This window comes from Phascolarctos cinereus, unplaced genomic scaffold, assembly GCF_003287225.1.
Source record: "Phascolarctos cinereus isolate Bilbo 61053 unplaced genomic scaffold, phaCin_HiC Scaffold_3;HRSCAF=262, whole genome shotgun sequence".
In the NCBI taxonomy this organism is placed as follows: domain Eukaryota; kingdom Metazoa; phylum Chordata; class Mammalia; order Diprotodontia; family Phascolarctidae; genus Phascolarctos; species Phascolarctos cinereus.
The window spans coordinates 50093918-50113537 of NW_027555736.1; the positions used below are offsets into that span (position 1 = coordinate 50093918).

The window sequence follows — 19620 nt, forward strand, 5'->3', positions numbered from 1 at the left end:
CTTACATAAAGTAGGGCCAAGCATAGGTCCACAGAGCCTTCACAGAGACTTCCTCCTTGACATGACGACTCTTTGGGTTTCACCATTCAGCTGGTTGCTGAATCAAACAACTCCATGTCTCCCCTTTTCTGTTCATAAGGATAGGACAAGGGACACTGTCACATGCTTCCCTAAAATACAGATAAACCACATCTGTAGCATTCTCCTGATCCCAATAACCTGTCAAAGAGGGGAATGAAGTTAGTTTTGTATGACTGGTTGTGGAAGAAGCCACACTGGCTCCATGTAATCACTGCTTCCTTTTCACTAACCCATCCCTTTGAAAACATATTCTAGAACTTTCCTAGAACTACAAGTCCAATTTACTGAGTTCTCAATTTTTTGTAAGCTAGAATAACACTTGTCTTTCTCCACTGTTGAGGTACTTCTCCAGTTTTCCATGATTGTGTCAAGATCACTGCCTATGTTGAAGCAATCACGCCGCTGATTCTTTCAGTTCTCTTGGATATCAAGGAGAGCTAAATGTTCTCTTACTAGTAAGATGTTCTCTTATTCATGTTGCTGTTCAGCTTCCTATTGCTTGTTTTTATTCCATTCACTTTAGCCCAAAGATTATTCTTTGACAAAATTAAGAGTTAAGCAACCCTCTTTCATCTATTATCATTATCTCACCTACTAGGGACAGTGATTCTATCACTTTTTTGATCTTTTACTCCCCAGTCTTGCTTAAAAAACTTTTTATTAGCATTCTTTACAGTCTACAGTACATTCTGAGATTTAGTGGTTCTAATGCTAGTCTGCCCTGCTTGTCATATGTATACACGCACACATACATGTATACACGCACATATATAGTGCATTTACATATAGACGTGAGCATTTACGTATAGCTATAGGTTTTATTCTTGGCTCCTTTCTTAGATTTTTTTTTCCCTCTTGTGAATTACTCAAAATTTCTATTGCTTTTCTTTTTCCTACCTTGTTATTACTTTCTATGGTATCTAGTTTGGCAAATATATGCAAGCAGTTTTCTCCACCAACTTCCCTTTCTTTTCAATTTAAAGTCCATTTGATTAGATTTTCAAAATTCCAAGCAAATACATTTTTATTAACCCTTATTATGTGAACTACATCCTTAGCCAAGCACCTGTCATTTATATATTTTAAACTGTTGCCTAGATATCCAAATTCCATTCCCAAACAACATTGTAAAAATTAATAATATTTTATTTTCCCCAGTTGCATGTAAAACAATTTTTAACATTTGTTTCTTAAGTTTTGAGTTCCAAATTCTCTCTTCCCCTCCTTTCTCCTCTCTGAGAGATGGTAAGCAATTTGATATAGGTTATACACGTGAAATCACGCAAAACATTTCCATATTAGTCTTGCAAACAACATTTTCTTAACTAGCTGGTCATTTCCCAACTCTATCTTTCTCCTCTGAAATCCTATGTCCATTTAAATCCTTTTTAAAAAAAGTTCAGGCCTTCATAATCCTTAGTGGTTTTTCCTTTTTAACATTTCCCTCTGATAATACCATGCTGATAATACAGGCATCATGAGTAAGTGGTGGTCTTATAAGACACAGAATCTCAGAAGTTGAGAGTCAGAAGAGACCTCAGCAGCCATCTAACCCAATGCACACATTAAAGGAATCCTCATTATAATGTCTCTGACCAAATGGTCATCCTGTCTCAGCTTGACAGCTCCTCATTCCAAGGCAGCCCACCATATCTTCAGATAGTGCTAATGGCTTGGAAGGTTTTCCTGACTTCAAGCTGAAACTGGCTGTTTCACAACTTCCACTCATTGTTCTGTGGTGCTGTTTTCTGGAACTAAACAGAAGAGGGATTACTCTTCCACATGACAGCCTTTCAGATCCAGGCTAAACTTTCCTGGTTCCTTTAATGGATTCTCATCTGGTAGAGCATGGTGAGGAACCATGTGGTGTAACAGAAAACTTTGACCTTAGTTCAGGGAACTGTAGGATCATGGGATTTGGAACCTTAGCAATTAAAAATTTAGCCTAACCTCATCACTTTCTACATGTGGAAACTGGGGCCCTGAGGTAGGAAGGGACTCACTCAAGATCATATCACTAGTGGCAGAATTGGGATAAAAATCTAGGTCCTCTCAGTCTAGATGTAGTGTTTTCATCACTACACTGGGTTCTAGACCTTGTTTTGTCAGTATATTCAGCTCAAGTTCTCTCAGAATATCTCTGGATAGCAGAGAATGTCTATGCCAGGGGAGCAAGGAAAAAAGGCCAAGTCTCTTTCCACTCCACCCCCTGTGAACAAGTTCTTCCATCTGAAATCCTGTAAGGTGGTAGCATCTGGGAAGATGTGTGCCCTGGATCACTCCCCAGTCACTAGAATGCTACTGAAAGATGACAGGTACACTAGAATCTTGCTGCCAAAGCCAGCCATCCAGGCCAGGCTGATGAGATGGCAGGCAGTGGAATTCTTATGTAAATGGAATGGTCTGTCTCGTCCCTGGCCTCACACTGCTGACTCAAGGCTCAGGGCTGGGCTGACCCTACCATTCTCACAGACACCGTGAAAGGATGGATAGAAAAGCAGCATGGAGGGTAGGAAGAATTACCGAAATGTTAGATAACCTTATTCTTTCACCAGCAGCTTGGAACTGATGGCTGCTGGGGAAATTGTACTGTTTTCTTTCTCTTCAGTGTAAACCATCACTGCTGGACAGGCAGCTGGGTCAATCAGTCAGTTGCATAGGACCTTGGGGGTATAAATACAAAAGTGAGACACGTGCTGCCCTCATGGAACTTACCTTCTAATGGCAAAGATACCTTCTGTTCATAAATTAGTCAATACAAGATACATATGAAATGAATACTAAGCAATTCAGGTTGTGGGTGTCTACTAGCAAGTGGCAAATCAAGAAAGATCTCTGGAAGGAGATGGCATTTGAGCTAAGCCTTGAAGGAAGCTCAGAACGATAAGGGAGAGCAGTCTAAGTACAGGGGGCAACCTGGGAAAAGGTGCAAAGGTGGGGGATAGACTGTTGCATATGGGGAACAGGAAGAAGGCAGTTTGGCTGCAACATAAAGGGTGGGTATGAGAGAGAATTATGTCTAATTAGCTTGGAAAGATAGACTGAGGCCAGCTTTTAAAGTGATTAATGCCAAAACGATCCTAGAAGTAATGAGGAATAATAATGAAACTTGTTCAGTGCATCGGTGACAGTCAGATTTGAATTTTAAGAGTTAGTTTGGAAGATGGGGAATGAATGAAATGTGCTAGATTTCAGACCTGATTCCTTCTAGGTTGTTTTGGTGTCCAGGGCACGGAGAGGTGGGGAGGGAAGAGAAGAGAAGGGGGTATAGCTTTTGTTTTTTATTTTAAATTATTTTTTCCCACATAATTCAAATTCATCTTCTCTTCCTCCTGCCTCCCCAAGTGAGAAGCAAAACTCTTGTAATAAATACGTGGTCCACTCGTATTCCCTCTGCCCAATGAGAAAGCAGAGATCTCCATTCCTTGAAGAGTATGAATTTGGAAAAGGTATCTAGCAATCATCAACTGGAGAGAGAGGCTAATGGCTAACATTAGCTATCGTTCATAAAGCAAGTGAAGGTTTACAACCTTAATTTATCCAATTTTTATATATATATTATATATATATATATATATATATAATATATATATATATATATATTTCCTCATTTGGTATTAACAGCAACCCTGTGAGGTGGGAGCTGTTATTAGCCCTATTTACAGAGGAGGAGGCTAAGTGACTTGCCTGGGGCCATACAATTAGTACATACCTGAGGCAGGTTTGGAACTCAGAGCTCTTGGACAACAGTTCCAGCACTCTACCCACTGCACCACCTAGCTAGCTGCTAATGCTGATAAACTGACCGGTGTAATCTGAGCTTGCCAGGGAGTGGGAAGAACACTCGATCTTCAGTCAGAGTGTCTGAGTTTGAACTTGGCTCTGCTCCATGCTTAGTCATGTGGTCCTAAGCAATTGTTTTCCTCTCTCTGGTCCTTAGTTTACTTCTCTGTAAAATGAGTGGCTTGGACTAGCTCTCACTGTGATCCTTTCCAGCTTGGATACTGTTGCCATCCAGGAAGGCTTCAATGCCCCCCACCGTGGCAGTGACCATTCAGGTCATTAGTGCCAGGCAGCCAGTATTTTGCCGTACACTGCCCAGAAGGTCATGTGACTTCTTATTGTTCCAGTCCAACAAATTGTTGACATTTTGCTGATTGCATTTAATGCACATTTAACAAAAAAGTTTTAAAATAATATTTTCTTTGGAGTTACTTGCCCTTTGCCTGTTCACTCATATTACAGAAATGTGTGGTCTATGCTACAAACCTTTGACTTGTGTTTCTGCACCTCTTGCCCAGTTCTGCTGGGTGTAGGCTGTGTTAAATCATCTTTGGCTGAGTGCCTCTTCCTCCCTCTTCCTTCAACTCCCAATGGAGCTGAAGTTGGGGAAAGGAGAAGGTGGGATAGAAGATAAGATGGCAGCCGCCAACCATGGTCAGGATGTGAGTACAGGGGAACAGAAAGACCTGTGCCAGCACTGGGACCATGTGGTTGTGTGTGGGGGTGGTCATTGCGTCTTTCAGCATCCCCCCTTCCTAGTCCGTGGAGTAATGTCATTAAGTTATCCTTCGATTCACTTTCCCTCCTCAGCCTCCAGGATTCACAAACTCATAGATTTAGAGATAAAAGGAAGCTCAGAGGTCATTTAGCACAACCTTCCTGTTTTGCAGATGAGAAAAAACAAGGCCCAGGAGATGTTAAGTGACTTGGCCAAGGTCACAAGTAAGAGAACTGACATTGGAAGCCAGGTTCTCTGACTCCAAATCCAGCATTCTTTCTACTGCCTAACCTTCCCACATGGTGTTCCCATAAGATGCATGCAACCTAGGGTCTTGATGAATGCTTGTGTGGAAAAAACAGGATCCTAGGTAGGAGAGAGGGTCAGCCAAATCTAGACCCATTTTAGCAAGGTTGAGGGGGTGTCTCATTTTTATTGCACATTTTGTCTTATTTCACCTTTACTTCCTTCCCCTCTATCCTTCCCTCCCTACTGAAAAAAGAAATCTATAGAAAGGTGGTCCTTCTGTATCTATTCCTGCCACCAGTCTTTCCCTAGGGCAGCCCTCATGTCTCTCTCTCTTCCCTTAGCTCAGTGTCTGCAGGGATGTAAAGCCTTTGACTTTTTCTGGGCCTATTGTCATTGAGAGATGGTAGTATGCTTTGGTAGAAGTATGCCAGCCAGAAAATTCACAGCTACTTGGAGGACTGAAGCATGATTTACTTCACACGCTGCTACAGACTTAAATATGTACATGTTGTCACCTTCTCCACATCCCCTAGGAATCTTGTGGATTTGATTTGATGCATTTAAAAGACTTCTTCTGAGAAGGAGTTCATAGGTTTCATCAGATTGCCAGAAGTATCTGGGACATGAAGAAGGTGAGGAAGGGCTGCCTGAGCATGTAGAACCTTGGGGGATGGCATGGTACACTGAAGAAGCCTCAGAATTTAGAGTCAGAGGACCTGGGTCAAATACTGGATTGGCCAGTTTCTAACCATGTGACACCTTGGCCAAGTCATGTAACCATATCTGAATCTATGGTAACAGGACAGGAAGTATGTGGTCAGTAGGAAGAGATGTCTCATAGGGTAGAGGGGTTCGTTTTGCCCATGCTTAGCGCCCTTGCCCTCTTGCTGAAGTGGGGTAATCCTTTGGTATGGGAACCAAGTCTTTGCTAAAACTAGTCTCATCCATTTCTAAATCTATGATGGCAAGCTAGGGCATATGTAGTCAATAGGCAGAGATGTTTGGTATGATGGACAGATTCAGTTTGCCCAGCTTAGCATCCCTGCCCTCTCACTGCAGTGGGCTAATTTCTAACTCTCACCTTGGGATAAGCTCTCAATTAGTTCAGTTTTTTTACTTTTTTGTTTTGGTGGGGGGAAACTTTCCCATCTGGCCATTCAGCTGCCTCTGCCTACTTCATCTGGAGTTTCTGATAGGGCTCTGAGGGTTGGGACTAGATGATAGATTCCAATCTGGAAAACCATTTAAGCCCCAGGGATCCTGAGGCTCCTGAGCTCGGATATCCTGAGTCATCAAAGAGAGTTCCGAGCTGGCGGCTGGAACAATAGCTTAGCACTTGGAGTATCACAGGGAGCCTGCACTGGATGTGAGAAGCTCTCAGGGGTGGATGAAGGGGTGGAGTTTCCATGTTACCTGGAAACTCTTTGGCCATGGTCAAGCTGCTGGGCTGGACCTGACCAAAACACAGGCAGATGTTTATTCCCTTTTCTATGGAAATAAATGAGATGGGAAAACATGGTCAATATTAAAAGAGACCTAGTGATGAAGAAGGCAGCTAGGTGGCTCAGTGGATAGAGCACTGGGCCTGGAGTCAGGAAGACCTAAGTTAAAAATCTGACCTCAGATGCTTCCTAGCTGTGTGACCCTGAGCAAGTCACTTAACTTCTGTTTGCCTTAATCCACTGGAGAAGGAAATAATAAACCACTCCAGTATCTTTGCCAAGAAAACCCCAGGGACAGTATGGTCCATGGAGTCATGAAAAGTCAGACACAACTGAATGGCAGATGCTTATGAGCGTTGCCATGCCAATTAGAAGCTGTGTATCTGGAGCAGGGAGGTATCCTCCTCTACACAGGGCTGATTCATCCCTATGTAGAAATCCCTTGCATAGACATTCTTGATAGGATGACTAATTGGTTAATCATCCTCCTTGTCATACAAAATTCAGCAGGTGTTGCTAGGTGCTCCTGGGAGCAGTGGTGGTGACCCTCATCCACAATCTGGCCCAGTCTACCTCTCCATTTGTTTCTCTCACCCTCTCCCTTAGAACCTGCACTAGAGGCACATTGGTCTTCTCACTGCCCCCAGAATCTAAGGGGTGCTTATGTTTTAAAGGATTTTTTCAGTGGCAGTATTTTGTTCATTTTAACCATTTTTGATGGAAATCATTCTCCACTTCCCTGATTTTTTTCTACTATTGTTGCCTTTTTCACTAGTCGTGCCCACTTTGACAACTTCCCCTCATCAAGGAACCTTTCCTTGTAACAAAGAAAACCATTTTATCAAAACCAACTGACGTGGTGACCATATCTGTATACCATGTTTCAGGTAAGGGGTGGGGAACCTGTGTTCTCGAGGCCCTTCAGTCAGAGGGCCGCACTTGAGGACCTAGAGGGCCACATGTGGCCTCGAGGCTGCAGGTTTCCCATCCTTGTTTCAGGTCAATAGCCTCCGCTTTTCTTTCTTCTTTATAACAGTGATTAGCATTTATACCATGCTTTAGTGTTTATAAAGCTTGCATTATCTTATTTGATCCTCAAAACAGCCCTGTGAATGAGGTAGGTACTATTATTAGCCCCTTTTGATGCATAAGAAAACTAAGGCTGAGAAATAATTTAAATGACCTGCTTAGGGTCATACAGCAAGTGTCTGAGGCAGGATTTGAACTCTGGTCTTCCTGATTCATAAACTTGACATATCCCATGCCACCTTCCTTTTCTACTCAAAAGTGAAAGGCATGTTTCATTATCAGTTCTCTATGATTGAGATTGTTCATTACGATTCATCAGAGTTTCACTGTGTTTTTGAGTTGTCATCATTTACTACCCTGGGCTCAATGAGTGTGTTCTTCATTCTGTATCACTTCTCCAAAGTCTTTCCCAGTTTCTCTCAATTCCTCAATGTCTTTGTCTCTCACAGCACAATCATATTCTATTACATTCATGTTCCACAATTTGCACAGCCATCCCTTAATCGATGGGCACCTATTTTCCTTCCAGTTTGGGTTGTTTTTTTTTTTTTTTTTGCTGCTGTGGAGAGTGCTGCTATGAATATTTCATATATCTGAGAACTTTATTTCTGTCATTAATCTCCTAGGGTATATGCCTAGTAATGGGATCAATGGAGCAAAAGGTATGGACAGTGGTGACTTTATGCGCATTCCTCCAGACTGTTTCCCAGAATGGTTGGACCAATTTGCAGTTCCATCCATGGTACATTTGCATTTCTGCATTAATTACTGCAGTATGGTGCATAAGTATTGGCCTTTGAGTCAGAAGACCTGGGTTGAATTCCATTTAAGATACTTACTAATGTGTATGACCCTGAGCAGGTAACAATCTTACTGACCCTCATTTTTTTTATCTGCAAAATAGGATACATGTTTCTTTTTTTTTCCTTTTTTTTCTTTTTTTTTTCTTTTAGGCAATTGGGGTTAAGTGACTTGCCCAGGGTCACACAGCTAGTAAGTGTCAAGTGTTTGGTCTGAGGCCAGAATCAAACTCAGGTCCTCCTGACTTCAGGGCCGGTGCTCTACCCACTGAGCTACCTAGATGCTCCCAGGATATGTGTTTCTACTCCCTACTTCATAAGGTTGTTGTGAGGGAAGTACCTAAGTATTAATAAAAAAAAAAGTGTTACATTACCTGGCATTGTTAGTTATCTTTTGAGGTGCATGCCCAGTCAATCAAAAAGTCTTTATTAAGGACCTACTATGTGTCAGGCACTATATTAAGTGCTAGGGGGATGGAATGACAAAAATGTCCTCAAGTAGCTTAAGTTATATTGAGAAACATAACCTGTATGTGCAAAAGTAAAGACAGAATATGTGCAAGGTGAATGTAATTTCCAAGGAGGGGAAACCCCTAGCAACTGGGGATCAAGAAAGGCCATGTCGGCAATGGTGCTTGAGCTGAGCTTTGAAGGAAGCCAGGGATTCTCTAAAAAGGAGGCAACAAAAAGCACATTCCATGGATAGCATGGGGGTGGAAAGTACAGCCTGTGTATAGTGTGGCAGATAAAAGTCATGTGTGAGGAATAGCAAGAGGGTCACAAGTGAACAGGAAGTAACGTGTTATAAACCAAGAAAAATAGGATGGATCCAGATGGATCCGGATCCAGGCTTTAGATGCCAAACAGAGGGATTAGTATTTTATCTTAGCGTCGTTAGGAGAGTGGCTGAAGCTTCCTGAGCAGGGAAATGACATGGTTAAACCCATGCTTCCCCAATATCATTTTGGCATCTGTGTGGAGGGTAGTTTGTAGAGGGAAAGACAAGGAGGGGCCCTGATTAGAAGAGGATTAAAGTAGTTCAGGTAGAGGCCGTAAGGGCTTGAGCCAGGGTGGTGACCATGTGAGCTGAGAAAAGGGGATGAAAGTGAGAGAGAATTCAAAGGAAGGACTGATAAGACTTGGCAATTGAATGAGTGAGGGAGAGTGAGGATTTGGGAAAGGCTCCAAGGAGCCATTGAACTTGGGAAAAGAAGGATGGTGGTACTCTTTGTAGAAATGGGGAAATTGGCAGAAAGATAATGAGTTATATTAGGACAGCCAGTTGGAACTGTCCATTAGGTACTCCAGGATGAGAAGTCAGGAGAAAGATCATGGAAATTGTAGTTTTCTACATAGAGATGAGAACTGGATCCAGGGGACTGATGATATCAGAGAGAGAGAGGAGGAAGAGAATCTTGGACGGTGCCTTGCAGTACACCCACACTCCCCAAAGAAGACTGAAAAGCAGAGGTCAGATAAGAGAACTAAGAAAGCAGCTTCATGAAAATCCATAGGGAAGAGTAAACAGGAGACCATGGTCAACAGTGTCAAATATGGGAGAGAGGTCAAGAACAACAAAGATGGAAAAAAGCTCAATAGATGCGGCAATTATGAAATCAATGATTACTTCAGAGAAAACTTTCAATTTGAATGATGATGTCAGAAGCCAACTTACAAGGGGTTGAGAAATGAGTGAGAGGAAAGGAAGTGAGAATAGGCAGTTCTTTTTAAAATTGACTTTGAAAGGGAAGATATATAATGATATCTTGAGAGGCTGGAAGGGTCAAATGAAGATTTTATTTTTTAAGGATAAGCTAGAATGGGAAGAGCAGGGGCAATTAGTAGACAGCAGAGAAGAAGCCTGTAGACAGGGAGAGATAGAGGATTAGGGAGAAGGGAAATGATGGTGAGGGTAATCTATTAGAGAAGATGGAAGAGGGTGGGAGCAAGGGTAAAAGAAGTGAGATTGGACTTAGCTAGAAGAGCCACCTCTTTATCAGAGAATGGAAGTAAGTAGGAGAAAATTAGAGATGACATCAAAGGGTTTTGAGATTTCAAATAGAAGGGAAGTAGGAGCTCATGGCTAATGGCTCTTTTGTTTCCCAGTAAACTATGAGACAAGTTCCTTTACTGAAAGGAAAGGGTGAGGAGAATGGTAGAGAAGGCTTGTGGAGAGAAGGTTTGGAACAGTTACTGTGTCAAATGGGATGGAGAGCTGATTAGGGAAAAGTAAAAGGATTACTTGTGGTAATGAGGACTGAATTGTGCTTAGATAATAAAAATTTGTAATGAATCCAGTCAGCATGGTTGTGTGATTCCTTCCACTGCTCTCCTTAGCAGAATATGACTAGGAGGGGAGGAGGCCAATGGTGGAGGTCATCCAGGGTAGAGTTTGACAAGGCATTAGCAGTGATCAAACCAGGGGCAAGAAATAAAATATATATACAAATACTATATATGATAGTGTGTGTGTATGTGTGTGTGTGTGTGTGTGTGTGTATATATATATATACACACACACACACATACATCTATATGATAACATAAAATTGAACTGATTAAGTAACTATGATGTCCTGGAGACTACTGACTGAAGAATAGGTTTAGGCCTAAGGGGCTGCCCACCTCTCAGGGAGTGCCTAAACAAATATGGCATAGGAATGTAATGGAATATTCTTGTGCCATGAGAAATGATGAAATGGACAGTTTCAGAGGAAGCCAGGAAGACCTCTATGATCTGTGGCAGAGTGAAGTGAGCAGAGCTGGGAGAACAATTTACAAAATGACAACAATATTATAGAGAAAAGCAGCTTTGAAAGACTATAGAACGGTGATGAATGCAATCAGAAAACACAAGTCCAGAGCCTGAAGAGAAATTACACCATTTGGCCCCTTCCAAAGAGGGGAGATGTGCATTTTTGGACACGGCCAGCGGGGGAATTTGATTTGCTAGACTTTGCATCTTTGTTGTGATTGCATTTTAATCATTCATTGGGGGAGGGCAGTGGGAGAGACAATAAATGTTTGTAAAAATAAATTCATAATTTTAAAAAATAATAGTTTTAGGGGAAACGACTCATAAGGAGGTAAGGAAAGATGGGAGAGTATGGCTGGATAGAGGAATTTCAAAGTTCTTGGTCCTGTAAGTGGGACGTTTGTGGATTATGGTAAGATAAAGGATGTGACTTTCTGAATGTGGCTGAGAAAGGGAGTGAAGGAAATGAATAAGAAGGCCACAGTATTTTGTGGCAGTATCAATAGGCATGTCTATATCCCCTGGTAGAGGGGTAGCAATTGGGATAAAAATGATGCCTGTGAGCCAGACACTGAATTCCTTGAGAGAGCAGGGAAGTGATGTCAGCCAATAACGGCCAGGTTCTTATTTGGGCGATAGATTTTCATGGATCAAATCTCCAAGGGAAAAAATGGTTGCAGAGTGATGGCAACAGGAGGGTCTGGAGATGACACTGGGGAGTCAGGAGCATGCCTCATCCCTGCAACAGGACTGGGATTTTTTAGAAGGATTAGATTTCATATTTTCTTTGTATTTAATTATCCAATGCCTAGTATAGTCTAGGGCAGCTAGGTGGCTCAGTGGATACAGTGCCAGGCTTAGTGTCAGGAAGACCCAAGTTCAAGTGTGGCCTCAGCACTTACTAGCTATGTGACCCTGGGAAAGTCCCTTATCCCTATTTGCCTCAGTTTCCTCATCTGTAAAATGAGCTGGAGAAGGAAGTGGCAAACAGCTCTAGTATCTTTGCCAAGAAAACCCCAAACAGGGTCAGAGTGTCAGACATGACTGAAACCACTCAACAACAATGACAAAGTCTATAGTCAAGGGGTGGGGAACCTACAGCCTCGAGGCCACATGCAGCCCTCTAGGTCCTCAAGTGTGGCCCTTGGAATCCAAGCTTCACAGAACAAATCCCCTTAACAAAAGGATTTGTTCCATAAAACTTGGATGTGGTCAAAAGGCCACACTCAAGGACCTAGAAGGCCACATGTGGCCTCAAGGCCACAGGTTCGCCACCCCTGACTATAGTCAGTACTCAGTAAATAGTTGTTGCTTGATTGCAGCAGGTAAGTCTTTTAAAAACTCTGGCCCTGCCCCTCCAGGTGTTTGTACTCTGAGGATTTCCTGTAAGATTGGGGTTTAGTGGCAACATCTGCAGGATGGGCAAGAAGGACTAACATGTGCACCTAAGACTAACCCTTTGGTAAAAGGAAAAGAAGGAAGCAGTGCACTTTGATGGCCACGGAGGCTGATTGGTTCAGCTCTCATGGAGGAAAATTACACTAAGTCCAAGTACGCCTTAAATTCAGTAGCTCACATTTAAGAGCCTTTTTCTGTTTACAAAAGGGTATGTACATAAAGTCAACTATCCCTAATGGCTGAGGCTTGGATTTGAAGCCACAGCTCCTGACCACTTTCAGCGTTCTTTGTCTACCCTACCCTAGCTCCAAGGTGCCCCTAGTTAAACTTAGGCAATCTACCTAAGCACTTTCAGCCTCAGTTTCCTCATCCATAAAATGGAGATAAAAACAGCACTTATCCTACAGGATTGTTGTGAGGATCAAATGGAATCAGAAATGTAAAGTACTTCATAAACCTTAAACTGCTACATAAATGCTAGCTTTTCTTATTGGGAAACAGCGGGGGTCAAAAAACGGAAGGTTTTGCTGAAGCCCTGACTACAGGCATGAAGACACAGAAAGCTCAGGAGGAGAGTTTGCTATGACTGAGGAGAGAGGGATGAGAGTTACAGAGAGACCAGCTGCTGCTCAGGACAGAGAGAGGTTACACTGTCCCCAGGGAACCATGCCGTTTGCTCCAGCTCTTCCTGCTGAGAGAATCTCTGGGAGCAGAGAAGAGGGGAAGCTCTGGCTGTGGCTCAGCCCAGCCCTTCTGCTGGCTGGGGCTCCAATCCCTCATCTGCAACCTTTACCAGTCAGGGTGGATGAACAAATGGGACTAGGAATCTCAGAGGACCAACCCATGGTTATCTTTGTCCCCAGTGTCTAGTACAGTGCCTGACACGTGGTAGGTACTTACTAATCTTTTTTTAAAAATTGAATCAGAACAGAAATCAGAAAGACCAGGTTCTGGGCTTGGATCTGTCCCTTAATAGATCTGGGATCCTGGACTAGCCACATACTATCTCTGAGACTTTTTTGTCTCATCTGAGAAAAAGGGATAATGATACTGAGCAGTGCACCCATCTCTCATGATTGTTATGAGGAAAAGGAATTTGCAAGACTGAAAAGTGCCCCCCCCAATGTTAGGTATTACTAAGAGACCATAGATCAGAGAGTTTAAAGCTGGGAGAGACTTTGAGTCAGCTGGCCTGACTCCTTATTTTCTATGTATATTAAATACAAGCAGGTAAGGAGAAAAGTTGGGACTCAAGCTCAGATTCTCTAGCTCCTGATTAGGCATGCTATCCATAAGGTTATTACCATCTGCATTAGAGGCAAGTTGTTAGGGTGAAGCAAATTAATAGGCATAGCAGATTGGCTGCTGGACCTGGGTTCAAAATTGTTCTCACTCGCTGGATGGTTATGTATGGGCAAATCATTAATCTCTCTGAGTCTCAGTTTCCACATCTATTAAATTAGGATTAATAGTACTTGTCCTTGTATCTCACAGGGTTGTTGCGAAGCTCATATTGCCATGATGTGTGCAAAGTGCCTTGCAAAGTTTAAAATATCATGTAAGTATTAGTTATTGTTGCTATTATTTGGAGGAAAAATAACGTGAAGCAGAAGTAAGCTGTAGCATTGAAATGTATCACTGATGTCCATAAGAATGAGGATGTTGGGTGCCATGTGCAACAGGCGAGGAGGCAGAGGCTTGCCAAGACAGAGTTCTTTCCTGGACTCCTCAAATTTTTTTGAGCTTCGCCCCCATACCCTCCTCACTAGAGCTCTGGAAGTCTCTGACCTCTTGAGAACCCAGGGAAGGAATAGGTTTCTGGCTCTAAATAAAGATATCTGTATGTGTACATATACATATGTGTTATAGCACATATATTTATGTATAGCCAGTATGCATATATATATACACATACATACACACAGGTTGTATTATCCCCATCGCTATCCTATCAATAGCATAGAAGCTACTATTTTTGTCCTTGAACCCCATTGCCTCCCATAGGTCCTGGCACATAGAAAGTCCTTAATAAATGCTTACTGAATGAATGAATGAATGAATGAATGAATGAATGAATGTCTAGGATGGTAAGTAGAGGAGCTTATTCTTTGGGGTTCCCTCTGTGGAGAGGAGCAATGCTCAGGAGTTCAGACTGATACGTGATCACACCAGATGGGGATGTCCCATGACTTCTGGGAATCTGTGCATACTGGGCTGCCCCACATAGCAAAGGTGCCACAGAGCTCTCCTTTTGTATCCCAGAGTTTGGGGCAAGCTTGATAGAGATAATCAAACATGGCACCCCACGACATCATCCAATCAATAAGCATTTCTTACATTTGTTTTACACATCAGGCCCTTTGCTAAGTGCAGAGAATATAAAGACAAAAAACAGAAGTCGTTTCCCTCGAGAAGCTGATGTTCTACCTGGAGAGACAAATCTGTCAGTATGAGACTTTATAAAGAGCAGATGCAAGGCAGTTTTTGCTGGGGGAGGTGCTAGCTGGAGGAGGAGGCAGAGATAGCGAAAAACCTCATGTAGAAGGTGGTCCTTGAGCAAAGTCTTAGAGGAAACTGGGAATTCTACAAGGTAGAGGTGAGAAGAGTGTCTGCTCTAGCCACAGGGACCATGCAGTGAGTGCAAAGGCACCGAGGCGGAAGAGGGACGGGCCAGCAAGAGGAACTGTTAGAAAGCTAATGCAGCTGGTCCAGGCTCTGAATGAAAAGGAGGAATATATGATAAAGGTGCAAAAGTATATTCAGGCCAGGTTTTGAAGAGCTTTGAATGCCAAAACAGTAGAGAGAGAGAGAGAGAGCAGGACAGTTTTTCCTGTATAGGCCCATCCGCACAGCCAGCCGTTCCAGAGATATCATGAGAATGACAAGCCATGGGCCAGAGGCTCCATAGGTTCCAGCCTCTTCTCTTTCTATCCCACCCCACTTCCACTCCCATGAATATAAATGAATTTAAATCAATTCAACAAGCATTGATTAAGTACTTACTATGTGCAAAGGTACCTACTAGGTGTTCGGCAACATAAGGAAAGAAAAATAAATTCCTCACCATCAAGGAACTTACATTCTCCTGGGGATATAACATCTATGTTTCCCTAACGCAATATAAATCTGTACATAATAACAACAAAATAAACATTTGTTCAGTCATTTTCAGTTGTGTTTCACTCTTTGAGTTCAACTCAACCCATCTGAGGTTTCCTTGGCAAAGATACCAGGGTGGTTTGCCATTTCCTTCTCCAGCTCATTTTACAATTGAGGAAACTAAGGCAAACACAGTTAAGTGACTTGCCCAGGGTCACACAACTGATAAGTGTCTGAGGCCAGATTTGAACTCAAGAAGGTGAGTCTTCCTGCCTTCAAGCCTGGCACTCCATCCACTGTGCCACCTAGCTGCCATTAAGTGTTAGTGACTATTAAGCATCTGCTTTGTACTGGGCACCATGCTCCCTTCCCAGATACTCCCAAGTGAATGCCTCTATCTGTCTTCATTTGATGCCTGTGCCCATCATTTGTTAAACAAAACTGCTAACAACTAGTTGTGGGAACATGACCACATCATTTTCCTTCTCTAAACCTCAGTTTCTTCATCTGTAAATTGGGGGTGCTGGATTAATGTTTTCTAAGATGCCCTTTGGCTCTAACATCCCATGACTTCAAGTTGCTTGGTTCTTTCCCCTCTTTCCCTTCACTGTGCCCCTTCCCTTGCCTATCCTCCTAACCTGACTTCAGCCTTGGTATCTCTGTTCCCACTTCTCATCCTTCCCCTTTCCCTATTACCATCCAACAATTCTTACCTTTCCCCTTTCTTTATCCACAGGAAACATGAAGTGCCACATGCCCACCAGCCACCTCTTCTTCTGGCTTTTCGTGGTCAACTCTGGATGCTGGGGTAAGTCTAATCCTTCCTCTACCGTCTGAGCTTGGGGACCAAGCTGATGACATGAATGGTCAAGAGTTCAGACTGATACGTGATCACACCAGATGGGGATGTCCCATGACTTCTGGGGATCTGTGCATTCTGGCCTCTGCTTTAGCATCACCTTGCCATGTCATCTTAAACAAGATGCTTACTGCTGGCTCTCAGCCTTCTCTACAATATGAAGCTAAGAATACCTGTTTTCCCCAAGGGTTTGGGCTCCAGGGCAAACCAGGAGAGATAGGTTACTTGAGCTCTGAAGGGGAGGGTTGCTTCTGATGCAGTGGGTTCCCCTTTTCTCTGGAGCAGGTGTGAGGCCCAAGGTCATTGTCTCTCCATCAGCCCAAGGACATCCTCCTTGTGTGAAAGGCCAGATCCTGCCTCTTTTACCCCACCTACTTGTACAGTGCATTTAGCAGGAGAAGCTGACCTCTGTGATATGGCCCTCTCCCTCCTCTATGAAACCCGGACCCACTGGAGTTGGCAAGGGAAGCAATTCGGGTATAGGTGTGGGATCAAAGCAACAGGTGTGCACCACAGAACATTGTGGAGGGCTGGGGCTTCCCCTGGGAGGAATCTGAGCCCAGACGTGGGTAGAGACACCACCAAACATGCCTACAGAGGCAGCCATGGGGAACAGGAGGCCCCATTACCTTTGAGCCCAGCAGCCAGCTTGCCTCCTTCCCCTAGGAGAAAACCCCAGAGGAGTTTCTCAAGCCCTGCATTTTTATAGCAGGGGTTCTGAACCTGGTCTACAAATAGACTTCAGGGAGGCCATGGATTTGGATGGGGGAAAAAAACCACTTCTTTATCTTTACTGACCTCTAACTGAAATTTTGCATTTCCTTCAATTATCAATGTTGTCCACAAACATTATTCTGAAGCTTCACTGGGCCACCTGCCAAAGGGGTCCGAGACGCAAAAGAGGTTCAGAACCCTTCCTTTATAGTGATGCGATGATTGCAGGAGTGATCTCTGTGAAACGTGGCCCATAAATCCAAGGTGGGATTCCTAATAGGGAAGAAACTCAGACACAGAGGGGATACCCAGAAGTTCCGCAGCAGAGCTGGGCCTAGAATCGAGGTTCTTAACTTTTTTTGGACCATGGACCCCTTTGGCAGCCTCTGTGAAGCCTATGGGACCCTTCTCAGAAGAATATTATAAATGCATAAAATAAAATATACAAGATTACAAAGGAACACATTATGTTGTGATGTGTATATGTGTGTGTATGTATGTATATATCCCTGCAACCAGACCCCAGGTTAAGAACCCCTGGCCTTGAAAGTAGAAGCCACTAACTCATTGTCCCACTCTGTTCCTCTGGTTGGGAGACTTCCTTGCCCAATCCAATTCTTAATTCTTGCCTTGTTTCTTTCTGATCTGGTTGATGCTGTCCTATAGAGTCATAACAGACTCCAGGCCCAGCTGTAGGCTAAGGCACCCTGGGATTTTTGTGTGAGTAGCTCAGTGGAATGTGCTTCAGTTTAATTTAAAATCTTATCCTCAACCCCACCCCTACCTTGAGTATCATCTGCCCTGGCTCTTATTTTTTTTTTTCATTTTTAATATTTTATTTTTTCCAATTACATGTAAAAACAATTGTTAGTATTCATTTAAAAAAATTTAGTTTCAAATTCTCTCCCTTCCTACCTCCCCCCTGCCCTCTCTGAGACAGCAAGCAAGTTGATGTTGGTTATACATGTGCAGTTATGCAAAACATATTTCCATATTAGTCATGTTGTGAAAGCAAACACAGACTTTAAAAAACCCACCCACAAAAAGTATAGAAAGTGGAAAAATAGTATGCTTTGATCTGCATTCAGACTTCATCAGTCCTTTCTCTGGCAGTGGATAGCATTTTTCATCATGAGTCCTTCAGAACTGTCTCAAATCATTATAACTATCAGAGCAGCCAAGTCTTTCACAGCTGATCATAGTACAATGTTGCTATTACCACATGTGATGTCCTCCTGGTTCTGCTCACTTTCCTCAGCATCAGTTCATGTAGGTCTTTCCAGGTTTTTCTGAAGTCGGCTCATCATTTCTTTCTTTTCTTTTTTTTTAGGCAATTGGGGTTAAGTGACTTGCCCAGGGTCACACAGCTAGTATGTGTCAAGTGTTTGGTCTGAGGCTGGATTTGAACACAGGTTGTCCTGACTTCAGGGCCGGTGTTCTATCCACTGCGCCACCTAGCTGCCCCCTCATCATTTCTTATAGCACAATAGTGTTCCATTACATTCACATACCACAATTTGTTCAGCCATTCCCCAGTTGATGGGCATCTTCCCAATTTCTAATTCTTGCCACCACAAAAGAGCTGCTGTAAATATTTTTGTATGTGTGGGTCTTTCTTTCCTTTTTTTTTTTTTTTGTCTCTTTGGGATACAGACCTGGTAGACCCTGCCCTCACTCTTGCCAGCTAAATCAAGCCTGCCCATCCCAGCCTGGTCCTCAGCATTTTTCCCAGGTCACATGATCCTGCTGGTGTTTACATTGGCTGTCCCCTCATGCCATTGGAAATATCTCCCTCTGCATCTCTTCCTCCTAGCTGCCTTAGTTGCAGGAAGCTGTTCCCAGTCCTCCCTAATCTTAGTACCTCTCCTCTGAGATGACCCCTAATGGATCCTGTTCATAGCTTCTTGGTACATATTTGTCTGTGTGTCGTCTCTTCCATTAGACTGCGAACACCCAGAGAGCAGGACTGTTTTGTGTTTGTTAGCGCAGTGCCTTGCGCATAGCAGGTGCTTAATAATTGCTTATTGACCAACTAAAAATGAGAGAAGTTAAAGGACTTGCCCAGGGTCACACAGCTAGTAAGTGTCTGGGGCTGGATTTGAACTCAGGTCTTCCTGACTCTACCAGTCTCTCCACAATACATACCACTAAGCCGCCTCTTTTTTATTGTTGTCCCCATCTTACAGATAGTAAACTCAGAGAGTTCAAATGGCTATTGTCCCCACAGTCCCATGGCCAGTGAGCATCTGACTTGAACTAGGTCTTCCTGGTACCAGGACCAGCTCTGGAAGCTCTCTCCCACGATGCCCCTTGAAGGCCTGCTAGTTCTAAATTCCTTGAAACCTATTTAGGATGGGATTAAAAGGACAAGAATAAAGCTTAAAATGTATCTAATAGGGGACGAGGAATTGGAGTGACATGAAGCCATCAAGTGCAGCTGAGTCTAGAAGCAGAATTTCTTTCCTGAGCCCCTAGTCCTAGCTGACCCATGACAATGGCTAAGTCAAAAGATTTTGTTGTTCAATCATTTCAGGCCTGACTCTTCATGACCCCATTTGGGATTTTCTTGGCAATGATGCTAGAGTGATTTGCCATTTTCTTCCCCAGCTCATTTTACAGATGAGGAAACTGAGGTAGACAGGGGATAAGTGACTTGCTCAGGGTCACACAGCTAGTAAATGTCTGAAGCCAAA

The 19620-nt window shown here is 43.1% G+C and overlaps 1 protein-coding gene across 1 annotated transcript in view; it reads left to right on the forward strand.

Annotated features, from left to right (window-relative positions):
- The window catches only part of CDH23 (cadherin related 23), a 606235-nt gene that overhangs the window by 28933 nt on the left and 557682 nt on the right, over positions 1–19620 (forward strand). Inside the window, exon 2 of the mRNA XM_020994435.2 lies at positions 16091–16162. Coding sequence (XP_020850094.1) covers positions 16096–16162 — 67 coding nt within the window. The 5' untranslated portion in view covers positions 16091–16095. The remainder of the gene's footprint in view (positions 1–16090; positions 16163–19620) is intronic.